The 21411-nt window shown below is 59.2% G+C and overlaps 1 protein-coding gene across 3 annotated transcripts in view; it reads right to left on the reverse strand.

Moving 5' to 3' along the window:
- Nucleotides 1-21411, reverse strand: part of DLGAP2 (DLG associated protein 2) — a 282363-nt gene that overhangs the window by 206843 nt on the left and 54109 nt on the right. For all 3 annotated transcript variants that reach the window (XM_080659612.1, XM_080659611.1, XM_080659609.1), the window contains exon 3: nucleotides 8014-8068. In XM_080659612.1, coding sequence (XP_080515738.1) covers nucleotides 8014-8068 — 55 coding nt within the window. The remainder of the gene's footprint in view (nucleotides 1-8013; nucleotides 8069-21411) is intronic.

Below are 21411 nucleotides of genomic sequence, written 5' to 3' on the forward strand. Positions count from 1 at the left end.
GGGCAAACTTTTTGACTCGAGGGCCACAATGGGTTCTTAAACTGGACCGGAGGGCCGGAACAAAAGCATGGATGGAGTGTTTGTGTGAACTAATATAAATTCAAAGTAAAGGAGCGGAGGGGAGAGCAAGAGAACCCTCCGCTCTTTCGGCTCCGTGGGCCGGATAGAACAGCCGAACAGGCCAGATCCTGCCCGCGGGCCGTAGTTTGCCCACAGCTGCTATGGAGCCTAGCTCCGTGCCTTGGTCGGTGAGCGAACACAGCCACTTCAGATGCCACATGTGTGACACAGCCCGTGTAAAACCAGCCATACGAACGTGGGACTTGCTTTAGTCACTCTGTCTCCTAAGTCACGAAGACACAAGCACTCAAGTGTAGAGTTAGTCTCTGAAGTCAGCCGTGGGGCTCACTCAAGATTAACCCGCAAAGCCCTGGGGGTGCGGCACACAGTGTGACATCAAGAACAAGGCGGGCAGGCCGGCCGGCGTGGCTCCGTGGTTGAGCCTTGACCTATGAACCAAGAGGTCACGGATGGACTCCCGGTCAGGGCACAGGCCCAGGTTGCAGGCTTGATCCCCAGTGTGGGGTGTGCAGGAGGCAGCCGATCCATGACTCTCTCTCATCATTGATGTTTCTCTCTCTCTCTCTCCCTCTCCCTTCCTCTCTGAAATCAATAAAAACATTTTTAAACGGGGGGTCGAGCCCCGGGCACAGCCATATGGGAGGGTTGGGAGCAACGGAGACACGAGGGCCCCAGACAGCGGCTTCCGGGAGGCCTTGTGCCAGCAGACGCTGAGGGCCCAGCCAGCTCAGGGCTGCAAGGAGACAGGTTTGTAAGGAATCTCTTTTTATTGACGTTATCAGGGCCACATCGGTTAACAGAACTAAATAGGCTTCCCGCGTGCAATTCTAGAACACATCATCCGTACGTTGTACTGTGCGACCACCACCCCAATGTAATGGATTTGTGATCTATCGTGTTGCCAAAGCAACCTTAATTACCAAGAAGAAATCACACCTTTGTCCTTCACGTGAGATGGACGGCGAGGGAAACGGAGGTCGGCGGTGACAGGGTAACTTCAGGCCGAGCGTGCGCCAGAGCTTTGGAGGAAGGAGTGAGGAACGGCCCGCTGCCCGGGGAGCTAAAACCCGTATTCCTTTCCGGCACACGTGGCCACGGCGGCCTGTGCGCACGCGCGGGAGATCCGGTCTGGACCCCAAAGGACATCACGCAGAGGAGAAAGTTTAGGGACAGGGAACGCATTCCGTGTGGAATCCACGCCGTGGACTGAGGCGTGAGGACCACGGGGGAGCTGTAGCCGCAGACACAGCAGCCTCGCCGTCCCTGCCGTCCACGGCGGTGCCGCGAAGCGGGGCAGTGCCCACGGACGCACGCAACCCGCCGCACGGGGCAGCTGCCGTGGCTGTGGTTCCCACGGCGGAAACCGGGTCCTGGGGTTAAAAACCGTGTGCACGGTGCTGGGTCTAGACCAGCCATGGGCAAACTACGGCCGGCGGGCCGGATCCGGCCCGTTCGGCTGTTCTATCCGGCCCGCGGAGCCGAAAGAGCGGAGGGTTCTCTTGCTCTCCCCTCCGCTGCTTTACTTTGAATTTCTATTAGTTCACACAAACACTCCATCCATGCTTTTGTTCCGGCCCTCCGGTCCTGTTTAAAAACCCATTGTGACCCTCGAGTCAAAAAGTTTGCCCACCCCTGGTCTAGACGCAGCCTGGCGCTGGGCTCTGACGGGAGGGGACAGTCACACCGGCTCTGACGTGCCGGAGCCCTCCCGGGATTTCCCTCCGGCGCTCGGCCAGGATCCACGGATGTCAGGCCACCGTCACGGCGGCAATCCGTGGCCGTGCGTGTGGACCGTGCAGCGCTGTGTAAGCATCTGCTCGCTGACCCGTGGACCCGTTTGGAAGCGCATCTGGGACCGCGAGCATCGGCTCGGCTCCCCTCAGCGCTTAGCTGGCCAGGCAGGGCAGCATTGCTCCGAGGGACGGCCGCAGCCTGGCCATGCTGCCAATGAGGGGACCGGCGGGGACCACCGCAGACGCGGCACCGTCCCCGCGTACAGAGGGGAACCCAGGCCCTTCCCCACGCAGCTCCCATTTACTTTCCTTTAGCGCTCGCTCACAGGACGCTCGGAACCCAAACCCTCCACGATTAACGACGTGGCAGCCGATGCCGTCACGGGAGCTTTGGATCTAAACCCGTCTCCCCCGTCCTCCCCATCCCGCCCGGGAGGGCCGCCCAGCGACGGGGAGGGCCGAGCCGCCCGCTCTCCCAGGGCAGGGACGGTGCACAGGGCTGCCTCGCCGCCGTCTGTGGGCAGTGCCGGGCCACGGGCTTGGTCTGCGGCCCTGACTGGAGCCACGTGGAGAGCCAGCTGCGCCTGAGCCCCGGAAACGCAACCTGCAGCCGCGAGGCCGTAGCCATCGGATGGGAGGCGAGGCCGCACGGCAGCAGGACCAAGGCACCGTGCTGCACGCGGCCCGGGTGGCTGACGGTGACAGCGACGGTGACGCAGGTGCTCCCTGAGACCCACAGAAATGGTGGGCAGCACCCCCACACGCCCCCGTCTCTCCCTGGGAGAAACGCAGGTGCTACTGCACCTGGACGCCAGGACTGGGTCCCGACCCGGGCTCTCCCCGCGCACTGAGGGGCGCCGTGAGAATCCCACGGTGGGTTCTGGCCAGGAGACACGTGGCTAATACAGATGCCAAGGGAAGTGCCACCACACAGGACGCACAGCCGCTCGCTGGCGTCACGTACGACAGGCAGCGGGGTGAAGGCAGAGCCGCAAGAGCAGCGGGGACTCGGGACGGCGGGTAGAGGAGACCTGCCTCCAGCTCACCTTCCTCGCTCAGCTCTCCCCCAGGCGCGTCCTGCCGGGTCCTGCCAGGAGGGACGGGGTCATGCTGGGGGCACGCTTCCTCCCGGGCCCGCCTCCACGGCGGCGCTGCGGCCCGGTCTCACCCGCGCAACCCAGGAAGCTCGGGGCCCACGTGGCGCTGGGAAAGCGGGGACCCACGGGTCTGATCAACACCCTCACCTCCACGCGCCCCCAGGCGACTGAAAGGCCGGGACAGTGACCCTCACGCCTTCCTGGGACACGTGCTCCCTTGTCACTCTGTGTCCCTGCCGGATCCATCACGTCAGACGAGCAGAACAACACCGGCCGCGCGTGATCCTGTGCCGGTGACGTGGTGTCGGAGGCCGCATCTCCGCGCAGACTGTTGGAGAGTGGGAATTTCTGAGCCTGCTCCCTCCTAGTGAGAAGGCTAACGCCTATTTTGTAAAACTGCTGTTTGGAATTCTCTGCTGTTTTTTTTTAGACGAACTCTTATTCTAAAAAATAACGTTGCTTTCTAGCCTGCTTTAGCTTGAATAATGAGGAAGACAAACTTAGCCGTCTGACCTCGTAGGCCAGAGACCAGATGCGCCCATACTCTCAATGCCAGGCCAGGTGCATTTGTTAATTGGACAGAACTGTGTTGTTTTCAAGGCCACCAGCGAGATAACCACTAAGTGCACATAGGGCTGGCTCTTTAATTAAGGAAAACTGCTTTGTTTTAAATTGTTTTAGACTGTTTGCTCTGCAAAAAAACAGGATGTAGTGAATGGGTTTAAGTACGGTCGGACACAAAGGGTCGGGGCCGCTCTCTGACCGCCCTGCGTGGAGAGGGGACAGTCGCCGGCCGGCAATAAAGGCTCCCTACATTCTAACCTGGTCTGGACTCCAGTGGTCTTGCTCGCGTTCACTCCACAACACGACGTCACTTCAGCGCCGGAGCCCGAGGAGGCAGCTCTGAGCCGCCGCTCTGGGCCAGCTCTCCCGCCCGGCGGCTCTCCCGCAGCCCTGAGCCCGGTCCGCGGCTCCCAGCAGGTGCGGGACACCCCGTCCATCACGCACATCAGACACTGCCCCTCCTCGGAGCGGCCAGAGGGCCGTGCCGCCGGCCTGCCCACCGCCTCGTGTTTGGTGCCTCGTTTAAACAACGTCACTGAATGCCGCGGTGCCCCGATGACATCCTCCACGCGCCCACCTTCCCGTCGGCAGATTTCACTTGGGCTCCGGAGACTCACTGCTCACCCGCAGGGCCTGCTGCTAAGAGGCAGCTCCACCCTGTGCCCGTGGCGGACGCCGGGCCATCTGTCCCTGTCCCTGACGTGACCTGGAGACCATTCCGGGCATTAAAGACTTTTCCCTGGGAAGGGGGAGGGGAGGGAGGGGGCCCCTGGAGAAGAGAGACACCTTTCCAGAAGAACAAAGCTGGAAGAGGGAGTGAGCCCTGCTGACAGAAATGCAGGATCCGAACCCACAGCTGCCCGCCCCCCTCCCCAGTGGAGGAGCGGCCGGCGACGCGGGAACCTGGCTGCCCTGTGGGTGAGCAGAGGCAACGGGCACGTCGCCGTGGCCGAGACCTTCCCCCGGCCGCCTGGGGTGCGGGATCGGGCTGCGGTGGCAGGCGAGGCTCCATCACACGGGCCTGCGTGCCAGGCGGGCCTCGGCCGGCACCCGGCAAACCCTGTAGCGGATATAAAATGTTCCCCGCACCCGGCGGCGGCTCCTTGTGCCCCCCTCTTTGCACAGCATGGCCTCTATCGCCTGTCCCCACGCGGTCCTGCCAGCTCCCACCCCTCACTTCTCAGGAACAGCGCTCACTGCCAGCAGCGAACAGGCCCTGGGAACAGGCGACTTCTCCGGAATGAGATGTAAGTTCTCGGGTACGCAGCACTTCAAAACAAGTGCACGTCGTACGGCAAAAAAAGGCGTGATTCGTCCCGAAGTCCGTCTTTTTTTTAAAAAAAATCGTGGTAATGCCCTAACTGGTTTGGCTCAGTGGATAGAGCATCGGCCTGCGGACAGAAGGGTCCCAGGTTCGATTCCAGTCAAGGGCATGTACCTTGGTTGCGGGCACATCCCCAGTGGGGGGTGTGCAGGAGGCAGCTGATCGATGTTTCTCTCTCATGGATGTTTCTAGCTCTCTATCCCTCTCCCTTCCTCTCTGTAGAAAATCAATAAAATACATTTAAAAAAAATAAAAATAAAAAAATAAAAATAAAAAAATCGTGGTAAAACCACACATACACAACCATAAAAGTTACCCCCGTCCCCGGACTGTCTCTAAGCGTGTGGTTCAGGGGGTTAAGCACGCTCACCCCACCATCCGCGGCAGGAACTCCCCAAGGTTTTCATCTTCCCAAGCTGACACTCGGACCCATTCATTCCAAAGTTGATTTTTTTGTTGTTGTTGTTTATCCTCACCCGAGGATTAACAAAATAAATATCTTTCCCTTGATTTTTAGGGAGAGTGGAAGGGAGGGGGACAGACAGACAGAGAAACATCGATGTGAGGGAGATACACCCATCAGTGACCTCCCACAGGCGCCCCAACCAGGGCCGGGGATCGAAACTGCAACCGAGGTAGATGCCCTTGACCGGAATCGAACCCCAGGCCCTTACACCCACAGGCCGACGCTGTAACCAGAGACAGACAGGCTCGGGCCAGAGTTCATCTGCTTAATCAGAACTTTGAAAAGTCTTCTATAAGCCCCCCAACATAAACCGGAAAGGCATCCACGTTCGCAAGGACACCCTCGGCCACTGAAAAGCAAAAGCAATCATCTCTGTGTCCGGGTCTCCAATTCCCGAACATTTCCAAGATAATCAGGCGGCTTCGGGCATTTTAGATTAACTCGCGGCAAAAACTAGAATCCCAAAACCTCTGCATCCTCAATGAACTGACACTTTGGCAGCTATACCTCCACCAAGATCTTTTCTTCACGTTGGACTCCATGTCTTCCCTTTTCCGCACCCAGTGTCACGGCCTCGGGCCCTTCAGAGTGAAACTCCCTATCCCATAAAACCTTCTCCGGGAAACTGCCCAGCGAATGTCCCCGGCATTCAAGTCTCAAGGGAAACACCGTCCGGGGTCCCGGAGGCTGATGGCGTGGATCATTATGAAACGCAAATAAAACATCTCAGTTTGCCCTGACCGGTGTGGCTCAGTGGATAGAGCATCGGCCTGCGGACTGAAGGGTCCCGGGTTCGATTCCGGTCAAGGGCATGTACCTTGGTTGCGGGCACATCCCCAGTGGGAGGTGTGCAGGAGGCAGCTGATGGATGTTTCTCTCTCATCGATGTTTCTCACTCTCTATCCTTCTCCCTTCCTCTCTGTGAAAAATCAATAAAATACATTTTAAAAAAAAAACCATCTCAGTTTGGCCACATTTCCCATATTCACGTGGAACTGTCCTGTGAAGCAAACTGTCTAAGAATATAGCAGAATGCATTTCCGTGTTAAAAACCCACTTAGGGTCCCGGAGAAGGGGGCTCCGCCTTTAATGAGTTCCACCATGACTGCGGCGCTTCTCAGCTTCGGAGCAGCAGCTCTCTGGAAAGACGCCGCCCGCTAACGTGGGAAATCCGTTCTCTGGATTGCGTTACCCTCGCTGGTGCTGATGAGCACAGTGTGAAGAACGTTTGTTGATTCACATGGGAGTTGTTCATTGATTTCCGTTATGAATGAAAACGTTCAGGAAAGAGATGCTCAGAAGCATGAACCGTGTTCTAAACAGACTTCCCTAGGAGACGCGGAGAAGGAACCGCCGAGTGACAAGCCAGACGGCGCTGTCAACGTTTTTGAAAAAAACGAGAGGGTCAGCCACGTCACCTCTCCACGGGCATAAGGAACAATAATAACAATAAAGACCGGTTTCCCCAGACACGCCGCGCTCTGCCTCGGACGCATAATGTGCGCGGCACTGGCCCACCGCGCGGAATGGGAAGGCCCCCGCCGTCCTTTTAAAGGTGCCGTGGACACACGCATGGGGTCACCGCCCCGCCCCGGGCACAGGGACGGCGTCCCCTCGGCACAGCTCCCCCCATGCGGGTTCTGTCAGTTTCTTAACTTTAAAACAACAAAGTCCCACACTAACCGCTGTGGCTCAGTGGACAGAGCGTCGGCCTGCGGACTGAGGGGTCCCGGGTTCGATTCCGGTCAAGGGCATGTACCTTGGTTGCGGGCACATCCCCAGTGGGGGGTGTGCAGGAGGCAGCTGATCGATGTTTCTCTCTCATCAATGTTTCTAACTCTCTATCCCTCTCCCTTCCTCTCTGTAAAAAAAATCAATAAAAATGCCCTAACCGGTTTGGCTCAGTGGATAGAACGCCAGCCTGCGGACTGAAGGTCCCGGGTTCGATTCCGGTCAAGGGCATGTACCTTGGTTGCAGGCACATCCCCAGTGGGGGGTGTTCAGGAGGCAGCTGATCAATGTTTCTCTCTCATCGATGTTTCTAACTCTCTATCCCTCTCCCTTCCTCTCTGTAAAATATCAATAAAATATATTTTTTAAAAAACAAAACAAAGTCCCATATGTGATACTTTCAATAAAGATTAAAAAAAAAAAAAAAAAAGACAGGAAGGAAACATAAATAAATAAATAAATAAATAAATAAATAATAAAAACCAAAGTCCCATAGTTTGTTTTGACGTTTTCCCCGCGTCAGGCTTCCTTAAAAGTGGTGCACACCCCCTCCCAGGCACCCTCTGCCCCCACGATGACCCTCGGGGCACGTCACCCAGCACAGGGTCTCCCAGAAAAGACCTCAAGTTTGATGTGAGTCCGAGGGTCTGAGACGGGGCGCCTGCCCAGCTCCCACCCGACGGCGAGGGAAGCCGACGGCAAACCCTCTGAGGGCGTCCAGGCAGCGATCCCGTGCTTTTCCGTAATCGATACGCGTAATCAGCAACGAAGAACTCCCAGCGAATGCATTCAACCGTAAAGACGCCCCGTCCGTTCCCTTGGCAACCAGACAACCACCACGTGAGTGCGTGTCCCGCGCTCGGGCTCTCGCTCCCCGTGGAACGGGCGGCGCCCCCGTCGCTTAGCTCAGAGACGACAGGACCGAACCACCGAACACCAGGTGCCCACGATGCCAAGCTCTCCGCCCGCCCCCACCCAGGGGCCCCCGCGCCCGCCCGCCCGCCCGCGAGCACTCACCGGTGTTCCTGTCGGGCGAGATGCAGCAGTGCTTCTGCAGGATGCCAGGCAGCACCTGTGGGAACAGGACACGCGGTTACTGCCAGCGGACACGGCCGCACCCGTGCACGTTCTTCTAACGCAGGCGTCCTCAAACTACAGCCCGCGGGCCACATGTGGCCCGCCGAGGACATGGATCCGGCCCACCGGGTGCCACTGCCTGTCCTGCTTAGCAGCCGACGTGTCCCGGGCCCGCAGTGCGCATAGGAATTTGTTCATAGTTTTTTTTTAAACTATAGTCCGGCCCTCCAACGGTCTGAGGGACAGGGAACTGGCCCCCTGTTTAACAAGTTTGAGGACCCCTGAATGAGACCGCCCAGCCTGGCAAGGCCCTCACACCCAGACGCTCCAGCAAACTCAACGCTGGACGCCACACGTCTCCCATCCAAGGCTACTTAGCCCGGTGGCTGCGGGTGGCCTGTGCCGCCCGGGACTCGCCACGCAGCTGCCCGTGCACCCCAGAGACCCCCTCAAGGCACAGGGTGGGTTTACAGGTGTGAGTGAAACACACCGTTGACTCCTGTATTGTTATTGATTATGAGTATTTTCCACACAAACAGCTGTACGCACCCCCATCTGAGACACAGGGAGGCCCTGACATGGAAGCCGTGGCCGTGACCTCGCCACCCTCGGCCAGGATGCCACCTCCTCCCCGGGGACACGCGTGCCATCCGGCCGCCACCCAGGCCCTCTGTGGTCAGCCAGGTCCTCCCTGGTCCCGACAGCAAGCGCAAGGTCCTGGGCCTTGTAAATCATCGCCGGAGCTGACTTCTGACTCCACAGGACCAACTCGGTGCCCAAAACAGCTCTCGTGTGATGCGGGCCAGCTCCTCTCAGCCATGGCCATGGCCACGGGGGACACAGCCACGGGGGGACACGGGGGACACAGCCACATGGAGGGCATGGCCACAGGGAGGGAACGGCCACGGGGGACACAGCCACAGGGGGCCTCAGGGGGACACGGCCACGGGGAGGACACGGCAATGGGGGACACAGCCACAGGGGGTTCGGGGGGACACAGTCAAGGGGGATACGGCCATGGGGAGGACACGGGGGACACAGCCACGGGGAGGACACAGCCACGGGGAGGACACGGCAGTGGGGGAACACGCACTAAGTCTGAGCCCAGGCGTAGCCTCTGACATGGGACACGGGAACCCTGGGGGAGTGCCGTGTTCGTCACCCCGACGGTGGTGAAGGTTTCCTGGTGCAGCCGTCATCCCAACCTCCAAACGCTGAGCATTCAGCATGCGCAGTGCTCGGCAGCGCCTGCACCCTCACACCTCAATAAGGCGCAGAGCGTGACTGCTCCGAACGCCGTCAGTTTCTGCTTGTGCCTTTACACACACACACACGCACATGCATGCACACCAACACACAGAGACAGACACAGGCACAGGCACACACATGCACACGCAGACAGGCACAGACACACAGACATGCACGCACACACAGAGACAGGCACATACACAGAGACACGCACAGACACACACACAGACAGGCACAGACACACACAGAGGCACACACACACAGGCACACACACAGGCACACAGGCACACACACACAGGCACACATACACAGGCACACACACAGGCACACACACACATAGGCACACACACACAGGCACACACACCAGAATCTGCATCCACCAGCTCCCGGTGCCACCGCTGCTGCTTGGCCGGGAGACACGTGAGGACCAGACTCGGGCAAACCCATCCCATCCACCGCTCTTCGGTCGCGCCGTCCAGGGGTGAAGGCTGGCAGAGCAGCCGCGGGAACCTCACCCACAGGGGACAGAAGGTGCCGCGTCAGCGGAAGAGGTGGCAGCAGAGTTGGAAAGGGAGGTGGCGGGCAGAGGGCCCTCTCCGAAGAGCGGAATCCGGCCCCGTCTGGGGAGCGTCCCCGCGGGAGGACCCTGGGCAGTGGCAAGCGACCCTGGCTCCAGCACCGTCTCCCTGAGGTGGCAGTGAGGCAGCAACTGCAAATCTACACCCAGAGGGCAAACCTCGGGGTCCCCTGCCCCCCAGAAACCAGACAACACGGGCTTCAGGGACCGGCCCTGGCGGGGGTGGGTGGTCAGCAAAGGTGAACAGAAACCCGCCCCATCCCCCTCCCCAAGCAGGACAGGGGCCCAGAGAAACGCTTCCTACCAACCGGCTCCCCTTGAAATCCGTGCGGCCAATCACCCCACTCATTCGCCACAGACCCTCCCAGACGTTTCTTTTACTCCTCACCCGAGGATATTTTTCCACCGATGGTTAGGGAGAGCGGGAGAGAGAGGGAGAGACAGAGAGAGGCATCGACGTGAGAGACACATCGATGGGCTGCCTCCTCCACAGGCCGACGCCCCATCCCCTGAGCCAAACCGGCCAGGGCTCCCCACACACGATCCCTGTCTTGCACGGAGTGAAGACTCACAGCTGAGGGCGCTCACGCCTAGAGAAAGCCCCGCTCACTCGGAGGGACCAAAACAGAGAGCAGTGAAAGGAAAAGAAAAACCAGGAACATTACAGGAAACCAGGCGACACTGCCGTGAAGACGTGCTCAGGAAGAGAGAGCCATCGCTTCCCCACGACTCAGGAGAAGGTGCTGTGCTTATAAAAGGGGAATTAAAAACAGGAGAACAAGTCTCCTTTAAAACAGTTAAAAATGAATTCAAGGGAACATCCCAGAAAGAAGGCCAAAAAAACCAAAAAAAAAAACAACCCATACAGCTGGGTGGGCAGGGGGAGGGGACGTAAAATCCCTGCCATTCCTGGAACAGACTGTCGCCCACTGCAGGCCCGTGGGGAACACGGTGTCACACACACACACACACACGCACACACACACACACACACGCACGCACCCAGGCCTCCCGTCTGCACGGCAGGGGTTTCTGCCTCAACAGGCCCGCCAGCACCCGCACGGCCAGCCTCGCACACCTGCCGTGAAACTCACAACAACGGGAGGCGCCCAGGAGAAGGTGCTGGGCGCAGGCGGTCAGGACGGACTCCGCGGTCCATGTGGGAGACGCCGGCGGCCGGGCACGGAGCAAAGCCAGGTCCCCGCACGCATGTGGCGGGAGCCGCCAGGGAGCAGCGCCGCCACCAAGGAGAAGCCCAGATCCTCCAGAGGCAGGGCCTCCAGGAGGCGACTTTGCTCCATGGGGGCCGAGGGGGCGGGGTGGGGGGCTGGCGGGGGGCTGGGGGCGCAGCACGGCACAGCGCTGTGGGCCGACTCGAGAAGGGTGGGGCGCCAGCAGGGACGCGTGCCCGGGCGGAGGAACAGAGAGAGAGGCGTGATGAAGACACGAAGGGAGAAGCCAGCTTTACTTTTTAGAAAAGCAGCTGACAGTGAAGCAAACACAGGACATCAAAGGGGTCCGGTCCTCGGCATCGAACGCGATGTAGCCACGCAGGACTCGCCTATCCCGGATCGGGGTGTAACCTGTGACCGTGCCGAGCATCCGGGGAGGGGCCCCACCTCGGAGGTGGGAAAGGGGGGCGACGGGAAAGGTCTCTGAGCAGCAGGACGGGTGGGGGTGCAGGGCCCCCTGCGCCCTGTGCGGCCCCTCGCTCCTCATGGTGCCGCAGGCACAGGTTCGAGGACATTAAAACTAACTCCTCAGGGAGCGGCGGCCCCGGGGCGCTCACCGCCGGGAAGCGGCAGCGCTGGATGTGCCCGAGGGATTTATGCCGCAGAGACCCGCCTGCCTGCGGAACGGAGGCGTCTCTCCTGGGCGTTTCCATCGCTGCCCCTCACAGCTCAGACACCCGCACTCACAGCCTCCCCCCGTCATCCGGAAACCCGGCGGCGAGCGCGCTCTGGCAGAAAAGCCGGAACACAACCGAGAAAGGTCAGAGCCAGTCCGGTGTCACTTATGACAGCATGCGTGTGCAGGGCAGCAGAGCACGGGATCCGGGCTGAGCCACGTGCTCAGATCTAAACTACAGTCGTCGGGACGGGGGACCTGGCGCGTCCACGGTCAGACGGGCCGCAGGGACAGCGGGGAGAGCCCAGCCACGGAGCCCCGTACACGCGGCCGACCGGCTCGACGGAGGAGCAGGGCGACGCGTGGAGGAAGCCAGTCCCCTCGGCAGATGGCGCGGGACACGGCAGCACGTGCAGAAGCGTGAGCCTCACACGCGGGCGGCACACTCTCCCCAGAACTTCACCCGGCGGGACCACAGACCCGTGGGCGCGGCCAGGACGGTTAGGTGCAGCGTCAAGGGCTCGGTCGTGAACGAAGTCGGGACCCCGGACGGCGCTGGAATGAACGTGTCCTGCCCTGCAGAAGGCGCTGTCGGGAGAAGGAGCCAAGGCCCGGACGGGAAGACATCTTTACAGAAGCCACGCCTGACAAAGGCTGTTATCCAAGACACGCAAAGAACCCTTAAACCTCCACCATAAAAAAACAAAAGTAGTTTTATTAAAAACGGGCCACCGGCCGTAACAGACACGCCACCAAAGAAGAGGGAAGCGCGTGGAAAGATGCCCCACGTCCCACGGCATCAGGACATGCAACCAAAAGCCCCAGGGGACCCTGCTCCCCGTGGGAGAGACCCCCGTGGGCCCGCACTGACCCCGCCCCCAGCGGGAGGACGTGGGCGGCAGGAAGGGGGCGCAGCCGCGGAGGAAGACGGTGTGGGGGTGTCCCACAACACTAAACCCACTCTCACCACGCGACCCGGCAATCACGCTCCTCGGGGAAATGAGGCGAACACGCGTGTCCACACAGAGCTTGCACGTGGGTGCTTACAGCAGCTTTCTTTATAACCTCCCGAACGTGGAACCCCCAAGACACCCTACAGCAGGTGAGTGGAGAAATGAACTGTGGCCCGTCCAGGCCGGGGGCGATTGCTGGGCTGGGCACGCGGTGCCAGGGCGGGGGGAGGCGGGGAGGCGGGCTGTCGGGCGTCTCCCCATGAGAGACCCGCTGCTTCCGTGGACGTTTCGTTGACACACAAGTCCCATGGCCACTCCTGTGACAGGAAGTGCAAGCCACTGCAAGTTTGTGTGCATGTGTGTGCACGTCCACGTGAGCGCGTGCATGTCTGTAAGTGCGTATATGTGTGTGCATGTGCACATGCGTGCATGTACGTGTGTTCGTGTGTGTGTGTTGTGCGGTGAGAATCACTGACCACCCCCACTGCTCTGCCGCCGAACGCTGGGCCATCACATGCGCTGAGGCTGGAACCGGGCGGCAGGCTGGACTTCCCTGGGTTCAGCCGTTGCCACGGGAACCACCTGTGCTCCCAGACGACCAGGGAGCAGTGACAGGAGGCAGAGGGCCTGGCCCTGCCGGGAGCAGCTGCCCCTCCCCCACCTTCACGCCCCCGAGCGGGACAGTGCCTCGCACGGAGCTGGGGTCAGGAGCGTTTCCAGAGGAGCAGACGGTTCATCGAGGCACGGCGGGTGCACCGACGGGGGGTAGGACTCGGAGGGTAGGACTGGAGGGGGGCAGCATCCTCTCCGAAGACTGACCTCCAGGGGGTCGCCCGCAGCTCCCGGCCGAGGCCTGGTCCTGTGGGACCCGAGGCCGACGGCTCCGCCCGGGACCTGGGCCAGGCCACCATCCTGTCCGCTTCCCGCCACGAACAGCGGTGCATGCACACCGGTTCCATCTGGTTAATTAAATCCAATCGGACGTGTTTGGCGTGTCAGAGCACTGGAGTGCCCAGACCGCATGCTCTGACATAAATCACAAGACACGTTCACTGAACCGGCCTCTTGGCACAGCTGGAGGCATGACAAGTCCTTCCAGACGCTCCCCGGGGCTTTCCTCCCGCTGCCGCGCGGGAAAACGGGAGCTTTTCCGGAGATGGAGGGGAGAGCATGAGCGTGTCTGTGACTGTGCGTGAGCGTGCGTGAGCGAGAGTATGTGTGCAAGTGTGTGTTTGTGTGTTTATAAACATGTGTGCGTGTGAGCAGTTTTGTGTGTGTGAGTGTATGTGAGTGTATTTGTGTGTGTATGAGTGTGTGTGAGTTTGTGTGTGAGTTTTGTGTGTGTATGTGAGTGTATTTGTGTGAGTGTGTATGAGTGTGTGCATATGTCTGTGTGTGCATGTGTGCATTCATGTATGTGTAAGTATATGCATGTGTGCATGTGTTTGAGTACATGCATGTGTGTGGGTGTGTTTGGATGTATTTTTGTGAGTGTGTATAAGTGTGTGTGCATGGCTCGGTCCCCAGCCCCACGGATGAGGGCTCGGTCCCCAGCCCCACGGATGAGGGCTCGGTCCCCAGCCCCACGGATAAAGGCTCGGTCCCCAGCCCCACGGATTAAGGCTCTGTCCCCAGCCCCACGGATAAAGGCTCGGTCCCCAGCCCCACGGATGAGGGCTCGGTCCCCAGCCCCACGGATGAGGGCTCGGTCCCCAGCCCCACGGATGAGGGTTCGGTCCCCAGCCCCACGGATAAAGGCTCTGTTCCCAGCCCCACGATTAAGGGCTCGGTCCCCAGCCCCACGGATATAGGCTCGGTCCCCAGCCCCACAGATAAAGGCTCGGTCCCCAGCCCCACGGATAAAGGCTCTGTTCCCAGCCCCACGATTAAGGGCTCGGTCCCCAGCCCCACGAATAAGGGCTCGGTCCCCAGCCCCACGGATATAGGCTCGGTCCCCAGCCCCACGGATAAAGGCTCGGTCCCCAGCCCCACGGATAAGGGCTCGGTCCCCAGCCCCACGGATAAGGGCTCGGTCCCCAGCCCCACGGAAACGCTCGGTCCCCAGCCCCACGGATAAAGGCTCGGTCCCCAGCCCCACGGATAAAGGCTCAGTCCCCAGCCCCACAGATAAAGGCTCGGTCCCCAGCCCCACGGATAAAGGCTCGGTACCCAGCCCCACGGAAACGCTCGGTCCCCAGCCCCACGGATAAAGGCTCTGTCCCCAGCCCCACGGATAAAGGCTCTGTCCCCAGCCCCACAGATAAAGGCTCTGTTTCCAGCCCCATGGATAAAGGCTCGGTCCCCAGCCCCACGGATAAAGGCTCTGTCCCCAGCCCCACGGATAAGGGCTCGGTCCCCAGCCCCACGGATGAGGGCTCTGTCCCCAGCCCCACTGATAAAGGCTCGGTACCCAGCCCCACGTCTGCTGGCATTTGGGGGAACAGAGGCGAATCCTGTATTCAAACTTCATTCCCCGTGTCACCTGCTGCCCGACCCTCAGGACGACAACAGAGATCCCAGTGGCCTCAGGGTCTGTCCCTCCTGGACCCTCACGCAGCCTGACCTGCAGACCCCGGCCCTGAACCCAGTGCCCTTCCTCCCTCTCCCGCTGACAAAAGCTCGAGCATCTTCCCACGTTGACCTTAGGCAGAGCCCCACCCTGACCTTTCCTGACCTTTCCGCGCCACATAGGGGTCACCTTTCTCCCTCAAGGCGATTCCTACCCCAGGCCCCACGTCACGTCCCCACCTGGGACCCAGCCCTGAGGCCTGTGTGTGGCCTCCGGCGCCCGCAGCCTCACGGCCTTCATCCCTGAGCGCTGGATGGGGGCACGACGCGGACATCCCCAGCCTGTGCCCCACAGTGCGCAGGGGCCGGGGACCCCGGCCTGCAGACCCCCCGACAGGGCCCCGGAACAGGAGAGGGGGGAAGGAACACTCCCCGGGGAGCGTGTGGTGCCTGGCGGGCAGGGACCCGCCCAGAGGGCGCCTGGGAGCGGCAGGAGGGACAGTGTTTGAGGAAGAAGGCGGAGGGGAGAGCGCCCAGGAGCAAGGACAGCAGGCGCTGGGGTCTCGGGGGAGGACACAGCCAGGAAACGCTCCGGTAGGACGGCTGTGTGGGGGCTGATGGGGGCCGGTGGGGGCCGATGGGGGCCAGTGGGGGCCGGTGGGGGACCTGTGGGGTGGTCACAGGCAGCGACAGCCCTGAGACCGGCACCGAGAGGCTGCAGTGACGAGAGACGTGCCGGGGCGATGGCGGGATGCAGAGCAGGTGCGTTCGCGAGGCCCAGGGGGGAGCCTCACACACGGGCGGGTAGAGGAGGAGGCGGGAGAGACCAGGACGACTCCTCTTCCCGAGTGTCCACGGGGAGAGCGCCTCGGTGACAGACGCGGGGCCACGGCTGGCACACCCTCCGGCTGGTGACGGGACCGGAGGGGACGCGAAAGGCTCTGCCAAGTCCTGTGGGAACCGCACGCCGACCTGGGAGCCTGCGCACGGCCTGCGGCTGGTTCACCTTGCACAGCTTTTCTCCCGCGTCTCTCTCCGGTCTCTCCCCGAAACTAGCGCCTAAGGACCAGGATCCTAAGTCTGTGCCGCCAAGGGCAGCAGCGCCATCGCCACAGCGTCCCGGCTGAGCCCCGCCAGCTCAGCTCACAGGACGGCCAACATCTGTGTGGGCCACGCGGCTCGGGCGGGACTCAGCCAACAGGGGGCCGTGAGAGCGAACAAGCCAGCAGCTGCGAGGAGACAGTCCTCCCGGGCCCGGGTGGGGTGGCGTTTCTGCTCAGACCGCCTCAGAGAGCCACTCCGCCACGGGAGGGAGCGCTCCCTACCCAGCTGCCGGCATCCACCAGGGTCCCCAGGAGGGAGCAAACCCCGCAGCGGCACCCATCACACACAGCCCAGCAGGAGGCTGACGCAGGGCCACGGAGAGACCCCACCCACCCAGTGGGCGCGGCCAGCAGGACACCGGCCAGTGGCAAAGCACAAGGCCCAGGGCAGCACCGGCTCAGAGGAGCACCTGTGCACGGAGCCGCCCGCTCGGAGGGGTGTGCACGGAAACACTAGCTCAGAGGGGTGTGCACGGAGCTGCCCGCTCGGAGGGGTGTGCACGGAGACACTAGCTCAGAGGGGTGTGCACGGAGACACTAGCTCGGAGGGGTGTGCACGGAAACACTAGCTCAGAGGGGTGTGCACGGAAACACTAGCTCAGAGGAGTGTGCACGGAAACACTAGCTCGGAGGGGTGTGCACGGAGACACTAGCTCAGAGGGTGTGCACGGAGACACTAGCTCAGAGGGGTGTGCACGGAGACACTAGCTCGGAGGGGTGTGCACGGAGACACCAGCTCGGAGGGTGTGCACGGAGACACCAGCTCGGAGGGTGTGCACGGAGACACTAGCTCAGAGGGTGTGCACGGAGACACTAGCTCAGAGGGGTGTGCACGGAGACACCAGCTCGGAGGGTGTGCACGGAGACACTAGCTCGGAGGGGTGTGCACGGAGACACTAGCTCGGAGGGGTGTGCACAAAGACACTAGCTCAGAGGGGTGTGCACGGAGCCGCCTGCTCGGAGGGGTGTGCACGGAGACACTAGCTCGGAGGGGTGTGCACGGAGCCGCCTGCTCAGAGGGTGTGCACGGAGACACCAGCTCGGAGGGGTGTGCACGGAGACACCAGCTCGGAGGGGTGTGCACGGAGCCGCCTGCTCGGAGGGGTGTGCACGGAGCCGCCTGCTCAGAGGGTGTGCACGGAGACACCAGCTCAGAGGGGTGTGCACGGAGCCGCCTGCTCGGAGGGTGTGCACGATTCTCTGGTGAGGAGCTACCTGAATAAATAAACCCCACTTGGTCTCACCGACAGTGGCATTTAGGTTAACTGGACAACAAACACGTGTGCACACGTGTGTGCATGTATGCCTGAGTGTGCATATACACAGGCGTTCATGAGGCAGGGGTTTCATCCAGAATGTCCCCGCCGGCTTGCGTCAACGTCTCTGACAAGGAGCCCTCTCCGCGGTGACAGAGAAACGCGTGGGCTGGGGCCCAGCTGCCAGCATCCCGACGCTGGCGCCCAGAGCGGGCAGAGACGGAGCAGCTGGCTCCGACACCCAACGCGCGCGCCGCCAGGAGGCGCATCTGGGCAGACGGGCGTCTCTGAATGAATCGGCTCAGCCAGGGGAGGGGGTGGGACTAATATTTTCTCTGTTCCGTTTCACAGTTTATTCCTGGGCATCCAAGTGGCAGATTGTATGCTGCCGATAAGAAGGGAGCCGAGGCGGTGGGAGGGGAGGAGAGACTGTCCCTGGTGCATTTATTTCTACGGATGCATGAACCGCCCCGACTGCCGTTTCCCTCTCAAAGCACAGCCCTCGGAGGAACGTGGACAGAAGAGAAGCCAGATGCTCTGGGGAAGACCGGCCACCAGCCACAGGGCAGCGGGCCACCGTCCTGCACAGAGCTGAGGGGGAATGATACGTGAGGCCGGCACGTCCAGGCCGGCGCGTCACCCTGGGGAGCTGGGGAGCTCACCAAACCATGGTCTGTTACGTTTCTGAAAAGCACAAACCCCTTCCTGGGCTGATAACGCTGCTGGGTTGCTTTTAAAGGAAACAACACGCTTCAAAATCTGTAAGATGATGCCCTAACCGGTGTGGCTCAGTGGATAGAGTGTCGGCCTGCACACTGAAAGGTCCCGGGTTCGATTCCGGTCAAGGGCATGTACCTTGGTTGCGGGCACATCCCCAGTGGGAGGTGTGCAGGAGGCAGCTGATTGATGTTTCTCTCTCATCGATGTTTCTAACTCTCTTTCCCTCTCCCTTCCTCTCTGTAAAAAAATCAATAAAATATATTTTTTTAAAAAATCTGTAAGATGAGCCCTAACCGGTTTGGCTCAGTGGATAGAGCGTCGGCCTGCGGACTGAAAGGTCCCGGGTTCGATTCCAGTCAAGGGCATGTACCTTGGTTGCAGGCACATCCCCAGTGGGAGGTGTGCAGGGGGCAGCTGATTGATGATTCTCTCTCATCGATGTTTCTAACTCCCTCTCCCTCTCCCTTCCTCTCTGTAAAAGAAATCAATAAAATATATATATTTTTTAAAAAATCTGTAAGATGACGTGTGCTCCTCTACGTCCCTCGCGTGCCGTGTCGCAGGCTCTCACGAATGTCACTGGAGAACAAAACAGGGTGGCGCTGACTCCCGAGTTTCCCGCTCATGGAGGGTCCTGGCGGGAACAGCAGCTGTCCGACCAGAGGCAGGGCTGACCCCTGCACGCGGCTCTGGAGCGCACTCACGGCCTGGCCCACACGTGTGCTGGGGAGGGATGCTCGCCAGGCAGGGCGTGCTGGGGAGACCGAGTGGGGGGTCTCTCCCAGGGACCCTCAGCAGAGGCCCCGCCCCGAAGTCTCCCCAGCACGCCTGGCCATGTCACCGGGATGGTGGCGTGGACGCAGACGGACAGTCGCCGTGGACAGAGTCCCGTGTGTGACCTCGGACGCCACCCCTGGTCTGACGCAGACACGGAGGAGGAGTCCGGGCTGAGAGCTGCTACAATATGCCATTGAAATGTACCATTTCCATTCAAATTATAGAACATGCGAAGAAACAGCATGACCCACACACCAGGGGGAAAGACTGGTGAGAGACACTGCCTGTGAGAGTGATCAATTACTGAAAAAGACTTCACGGTCACCATTCTAAACATGCTCACAAAACCAGTGGAACCTGTGGGGAGGGGAGTCAAGGAAGATTGGACCAAAAAGGGAACACAAATAAAGAGAGGGAAGTTATCCAAACAAAGAAGAGTCTGGTGTCATTAAGTAAAACCATGAAAATGAAAACCACTGAAGGGATTCCACGGCAGATCTGGACTGACAGAAGAAAGAATACAAGAATAAACTTGGAGAGAGATGGACAGAAATTATGCAAGATGAAGAAAAAGGAGAAAACAGAATAAAGAACAATGACGAGAGCCTCAGAGAGGTGGCATGACACCAAAGAAATAACCAGGAGAGAAACCAAGATGGCGGCATAGGTAAGCACCTAAACTGCTGCCTCGCACAACAATTTCAAAACTACAACTAAAAGACAGAACGGACACCATCCAGAACCACAGGAAAGCTGGCTGAGTGGAAATTCTACAACTAGAAGGAAAGAGAAAAGCTCACAGAGCATTGGAGGTACGGCAAAGGGTCTTTGTGCACGCAGAGAGGAAGGGCGGCTGAGAGCCTGGCTGACTTTCTCTGGCGGAAGGGGGAAGGAAGCCCCCGACCGCACTGAACCCCAGTTCTGACTGCACTGAACCCCAGTTCCAGGCGAGCCCCTGGGGACCCACGCTCTTGTGGGGGGAGTCTGGACTCTCGGGCGCAGACTCGGGAGCCGGGGAAGGCAGAGGTCTGGAGGCATGCACGCACAAGGGCAAGGCTGACGGGAAGCCAAGACTGTCTGCTCCTCCCTGAGACTCCACCCCATCCAAGCTGAGCACAGAGGCTTTTGCAATCTGGCAAGGCTAATCTTATAAGGCTGTCTCCAGCACCGAAAATCTCCCAGTGTAGACACAGCTGATCCTCACAGCCAACTGGCCTGGAGGTCAATTCCTCCCAGTGATACCAACAATAATCAAGACTTAACTACAACAAGGCTGTACACACAGTCCACAAAGGGGTGCACCAAGAGTGTCCACCTCAGGTTAACTGGGGAGGCCGACCCACTGGGCCATATAGGAAACCTAGCACACAAATCTACCCTACCAACTCAGGGAAGCAGTGAAAATGCGGCATCAAAGAATCAGATCACAAACAAAAGAAATGGAGGAAAACAAACGACTGGATATAGAATTCAAAACCACAGTTATAAGGCTTTTCAAGAACATCCTAGAAAAGGCCGATAAATATGAGACCCTTGAAGATATGAAAAAGGACCAATTATAAATTAAACATACACTGACTGAAATAAAAAATATTATACAGAGACCCAACAACAGACTAGAGGAACATAAGAATCAAGTCAAAGAATTGAAATACAAAGAAGCAAAAAACACTCAACCAAAAAAGCAAAAAGAAAAAAAAAGCCAAAAAGTTGAAGATAGTGTAAGAAGCCTCTGGGACAACTTCAAGCGTACAGAATTATGGGGGTGCCAGAAGAAGAGAGAGAGCAAGATACTGAAAACCTATTTGAAGAAATAATGACTGAAAACTTCCCCCACCTGGTGAAAGAAATAGACTTACAAGTCCAGGAAGCACACAGAACCCCAAACAAAAGGAATCCAAAGAGGACCACACCAAGACACATCATAATTAAAATGCCAAGAGCAAAAGACAAAGAGAGAATATTAAAAGCAGCAAGAGAAAAACAGTTAATTACCTACAAGGGAGCACCCATACGATTGTCAGCTGATTTCTCAACAGAAACTATGCAGGCCAGACGGGAGTGGCAAGAAATTTTCAAAGTGATGAATAGCAAGAACCTACAACCAAGATTACTCCACCCAGCAAAGTTATCATTCAGAATTGAAGGGCAGATAAAGAGCTTCACAGATAAGAAAAAGCTGAAGGAGTTCATCACCACCAAACCAGTATTATATGAAATGCTGAAAGGTATTCTTAAAGAAGAGGAAGAAGAAAAAAGTAAAGATAAAAATTATGAACAACAAATACATATCTATCAACAAGTGAACCTAAAAATCAAGTGAATTAAAAACCTGAGGAACAGAATAA

The sequence above is a fragment of the Plecotus auritus genome (assembly GCF_963455305.1).
Source record: "Plecotus auritus genome assembly, chromosome: 3".
Lineage (NCBI taxonomy): Eukaryota > Metazoa > Chordata > Mammalia > Chiroptera > Vespertilionidae > Plecotus > Plecotus auritus.